General features: G+C 42.1%; 1 protein-coding gene across 1 annotated transcript; it reads right to left on the minus strand.

Annotated features, from left to right (window-relative positions):
* Window positions 1–451: 451 nt before the first annotated feature.
* On the minus strand, window positions 452–5,459 carry LOC122723043. The gene is made up of 3 exons (XM_043953768.1): window positions 5,408–5,459; window positions 3,360–3,889; window positions 452–510 (listed from the first exon to the last, which is right to left on the minus strand). Exons 2-3 carry the CDS (start codon window positions 3,877–3,879, stop codon window positions 476–478), a joined length of 555 nt encoding a protein of 184 aa, XP_043809703.1. The 5' UTR covers window positions 3,880–3,889; window positions 5,408–5,459; the 3' UTR covers window positions 452–475.
* Between the last annotated feature and the right edge of the window lie 349 nt (window positions 5,460–5,808).

Below are 5,808 nucleotides of genomic sequence, written 5' to 3' on the forward strand. Positions count from 1 at the left end.
AAACAGTTCATTCATACGCACTATATATGAAAATGCATCACAACACAAGCATCTCAATATATCTTGGATTAGACATGACCCCAAAACTCCCTCGACGGGCTATTGAAGTCGCCTTGGTCCAATCCCCACTAAGGTAGACATGACCCCAAAAATACCCTCTGTCAACACTGGCCCCCCAAAGGAGCTACACAGGGCATTCCAACAAGTAATTGCCCAACTGACCTGACACAATGACAGGAGCCGAAGCTTAGGCTATTGGAGTCGCCTGGGTCCACCTAATCTCTGATCACATAATATGCAATGCTTCACATTCGTGATTCTAATGCAATCACCCTAATACATATCATAGCATTCATGATGCATGAACTATGCTAAAGCATTATGTTTCTTTAATAAAAGATTAAGTTTAGTTCTACTCACCTCTAGCCAATGCTTGGCTAACCCTGGGCTAACTCTGCAAACTCTGAAGCAACACTCACTGCTGCTCTCTCTGGTTCCTCTGTTCTGTGCCTACACAGATGGACTCAAGTGAGGGACCAACATACTCTAACATACCTCTAAACATCTCCCCTTAAGACCCCTTAAAACACCTCAAAACATGCATGCAAAACAAGCAAAGGAAAGCTGGACAGGGCACCTTCGGCAGCACCTTCGGCGGCCGAATGTTTCCTCCAGAGACGAAAGTCAGGCATGTTCGGCGGCCTAACTTGGACTTTCGGGGGCCGAACCTGGGTTCATCCAGAACTCAGTTTCGTGCACAAGAACGCCTGCCATCCGAACTTCAACCCTCCAAACATGCATCCAACCTCTCCAAACATACTCTAAACACTTAATCATGCATATAGGAGTCTTAAACACATTAAAACTCCAACAAATAACACACAACAACCACAAACAAAGCATAGGATCCATACACCCTAATATGCACAACTCATGCATACACATGCACAACTCCCCTTTCCCCTCATCAAACTCATTTAAAACATAATTAAAACCAAGGATTCACACTTACCTATTGAAGAACAAAGGCTGGCGTGACTCCTAACTTGAAGAGATGGAGATTCAAGCTTCACAAGCTCCTAAACTCCACAACTTCTCAAAACTCCCTTTAACTCACTTAAAACCTACTTTTCTTTGAAAGATTTGATGTAAAACTATGGAAGATCATTGAGAGAAAGCATGAGCAAGTTCCTGAACCAAAGGAGAGCCTAAGCACCTCCTTAGTCGGCCAAAAGCACCTTTAAAAGTGCACCACCGCTTCACGTTGGGTGGCCAAAGCTCCATGCAACACCTCACCACTTTAGGGGGCCGAACCTTAAGTTTAGGGGGCCGAACGTGGGGTACTTTCGGCAGCCGAACTTTAACTTTAGGGGGCCGAAAGTGGGAAAATCTTCCTTAGCCTTTTCTCTTAAAAACTCATTTCCTTTTCAACTCAAAAACTTAAAACATATCAAAACATTTTAGAAAACCTTCACTCTACCCTTCAGGGAAACTCTGACATTCAAAATTCCACCGGACGGTAGGAACTCCGATGTCTGAACTAGCCGGGTATTACAATCTTCCCCCCTTACAAAACATTCGTCCTCGAATGTTAAAAACAAACAGATAAGCAAGTAAAGCCTATCACTTCTCTCTAAAGAGAGAATCTATACCTCTATTCTCCTGATCTGAGTTTATACTCATAACCTTTTTCTGAACTCCACAGCTTTCGCTGCGCTACTCTGATCCTTATTCTTCTTTTCTTTCTCTTAACTAAACTAATCTCTTTGTGAAAACTCTCACTTTTAATTCTTAACAGATACAAATCTGTAATGATACCAATCCGTAATCACACTGGAATCACAACCAGTTTCCACTAACAGTTCCAATAGATCATCAATCTTTTCTACCAATCTGTATTACCAACCTTGTAATACTGATCCTTGCCCGCCTTTCTTCTTCTTTACTAAACTGACTTAATCTCTAACTCTCAACAGGTATTGCTCCAATCTGTACTCTGATCATACCAATCTGCAATCCAATCTTCTTTGATTAGAACAGTTAGTAGATCAATCAATCCTATCTAGGAACACCTGTAATTGCTTAGTAGTGACCCTGTTAACTGTAAACAGTTATAACAAAATCTCAAGAGTCTATCCTTCGTTTTCCACAACAACACTGGAATCTTCCAGGGTGAGGTACTAAGTCAGATACACCCTTTATCCACTAAGCTCTCTTATACTTTTCTGACTCTTCTGAACTCTCTCTTTCTCTGCAGGTGCCATCCTGTAGGGTAGAAGGAAAGAAATGATTCTGCGGCCAGATATCATTCTCATTCCAACCTCTAATTCTCTAACAGATGGTAAACCTGACAGATCATCTGGGAAACATCTAGAACTCTCTCTCTAGTAAAGGGTACTGAGGCTGATTCCCTGTCCTGACAAACTTGCTCACAAGAGTTAGAACCCTCTGACAACTTTTCCTGTCTAACGATGAGCCTGCGGGACTGATATCAACTTCTAGGCATCTATACTGTACTCTATTCCTCTATACTCTGTCCTTTTTAAGGACTAACTATTGATCCATCCTGAGCTCTAAACTCTCCTACCTTGTCTCTGCGGACACAGGTAGTACTATGAGTAGCTAGCCAATCCGCCCTAGGTTGACATCATCAGTCACCCCTAGAACCATAAGGTCAGCTGGATCGCATCGCCTACTCTGTATAAACTCTGAACTAAACTGACTAACTCTGCATCAGATGGATCATATTCAGGTCTACTGACCCTGAGAAAAACACTCTAAGCCCAGAAGTCATCAAATCCATTCTATCAATGGCTCATAAACAACAAGGAAAGTGAAACACTGGGTCCAAAACAAACAGCATACACATCTGAACACTTCCAAGTGAACGCATCTGACGTCACCATGTATGATGTGTTTGCCTCCTACTGAGTCAGGGTGCAGATCCAAGCTAAAGCTAATGGAACTTCCCTCGGGAATTTACTGAAGAAAAGGCTCTCCCTTCTTCCTCAGCCTCACCACCATCTAATCCCAGACTAACTCTAGTCTCTTTATGAACTTACCTTCCTTTTCTTTTCCTCTTACTCTGACCCATCTTATCCTTCTACTTATTCATACTTACTGTTACTCTTTTTACTTCTTGTTCTATTTTCTGCCTTATTTACTCTTATTCTTCTTGAGAAATCAATTCTCACTATGCCTAGGTTTATGAAAACCTGAGATCCTAACATCTCATAATAACTCTCTCTTTAACTCTTCTTTGAAATTCTATCTATTTATCTTTTACTTCGATTACAACAAAAGACATCCTATCAGAATCCTCAAAACACATCAGAACATTCATAACAAAATGAACATACCTGGCACTACTGGGTCTGATGTGGCTGCCTCCTGTTGAACAACTCTACTTAAAAATGTCCGCTGAGACTGAGCTATCCAAGGTGCAGTACGACACTCACGAACTACATGTCCCTCCTGACCACACCTAAAACATGCTGTTGTCCCTGCAAGACAAACTCCCTTATGCAGCCTTCCACACCTCTCACATCTAAAGCTATCCCTATTAGAACTCGAACCCAACCCTGACTTTAACTTATTCCAAAACTCCCTCTTCTTTGACCCTTTAAGGCCTCTGACTTTCTTTTTCCCCCTTTTAGCAGCTGTACTCAAAATAGAGGGGTCAACTTCTCCTGAACTAGAGATCCTGGCATCCTTATTCTGGGTATCATCTACAGACTCTTCGTCCATATTCACTTGCACTCCTATATCCTTTCTTTGCACATCTAATTCTATCTCTCTCCTTACATCCATTCTTTCCCTGTTTTCCTCAAAAGATCCTTCAGATGGGTCTGATTCCACAGAATAACTAGCTCCACTCATCCTAGTTCTCCTGAATAACAACACATCAAGAAACAAACATTAGCACACATGTTCATATGAAAACACATGAATTTACAATATATACATGCATTACATAGCATAACATTAATAAGCATGAGTATTCCACATCAGCATGCAAAACAACTTCCTATCTTAGTGGACATGATTTTACTTATTGTGTTTTGCCTTACTATGACCTCTAGACCAACCTCTTTCCGATGTAAAACATCGTACTAATGAGGAACCTCTGCTCTGATACCAACTGTAACAGCCCGGAAACCGGTACCCTCTTTGTAACGGCCCAAACTGCTCGGCACTAGGATCCAGATCGGCTTAAGGCCGCCGGGACCCGTAGTAAGCCTGCTATGAACTCTGTGTACCTGTTAAAATCCCATACATGATCCGACTGGACTATTACTTTTTAAAACTTGTCTTTAAAACTACCAGACTTAACCTTTAAAACACTGTCCTATAGGTCCAACCATATGAACCAAATGCTCAGATATACTAATCTGAACTAGCCCTCTGGCTATCTATAATACACCAGTGATGCTTTACCAAGTAACCTCCATACCCTATGCGCTCTGCAGCATAGAACCCACTCTGTAAGGGTCAGCATATCATAAGTTAACTTGGTTACCATAGAGTCACAGGAATCAAACCTGGTCTTCTCTAGTGGTCTACTCTGTGGATCACAGGAATCAAACCTGGTCTTTCCTATTGCACTGGTCTTGGGTCAAAGGAAGTAATCCCTGTCTTCCCTCACAGTTATAATTCACTGGGTTTTCGAAACACAACATGTTATTAAGCCTGGTTTGACTCATTGCTCATCATTAAACTGAAAACAGGATACATGCATAGACAAGGGATAAAACATACTATAGACAATAGGCAAAAGCACATTCTAATACATTTATACCTTAACTGACTAACTATTACATCACTTTACATATATCCTTTTACATACATCATGTCCACACTATGCTATACACAAACATACTGAAGCCAACACTCTGATGCTTCTGACTTCCCAGCTAACCCTGTACCTGCAAAACTGGGATTAAGGGAAAGGGATGAGCTTCTAAAGCCCAGTGAGTAGAAACATTGAAAACAGTTCATTCATACGCACTATATATGAAAATGCATCACAACACAAGCATCTCAATATATCTTGGATTAGACATGACCCCAAAACTCCCTCGACGGGCTATTGAAGTCGCCTTGGTCCAATCCCCACTAAGGTAGACATGACCCCAAAAATACCCTCTGTCAACACTGGCCCCCCAAAGGAGCTACACAGGGCATTCCAACAAGTAATTGCCCAACTGACCTGACACAATGACAGGAGCCGAAGCTTAGGCTATTGGAGTCGCCTGGGTCCACCTAATCTCTGATCACATAATATGCAATGCTTCACATTCGTGATTCTAATGCAATCACCCTAATACATATCATAGCATTCATGATGCATGAACTATGCTAAAGCATTATGTTTCTTTAATAAAAGATTAAGTTTAGTTCTACTCACCTCTAGCCAATGCTTGGCTAACCCTGGGCTAACTCTGCAAACTCTGAAGCAACACTCACTGCTGCTCTCTCTGGTTCCTCTGTTCTGTGCCTACACAGATGGACTCAAGTGAGGGACCAACATACTCTAACATACCTCTAAACATCTCCCCTTAAGACCCCTTAAAACACCTCAAAACATGCATGCAAAACAAGCAAAGGAAAGCTGGACAGGGCACCTTCGGCAGCACCTTCGGCGGCCGAATGTTTCCTCCAGAGACGAAAGTCAGGCATGTTCGGCGGCCTAACTTGGACTTTCGGGGGCCGAACCTGGGTTCATCCAGAACTCAGTTTCGTGCACAAGAACGCCTGCCATCCGAACTTCAACCCTCCAAACATGCATCCAACCTCTCCAAACATACT

This window comes from Manihot esculenta, unplaced genomic scaffold (genome assembly GCF_001659605.2).
Source record: "Manihot esculenta cultivar AM560-2 unplaced genomic scaffold, M.esculenta_v8 Scaffold66, whole genome shotgun sequence".
NCBI lineage: Eukaryota > Viridiplantae > Streptophyta > Magnoliopsida > Malpighiales > Euphorbiaceae > Manihot > Manihot esculenta.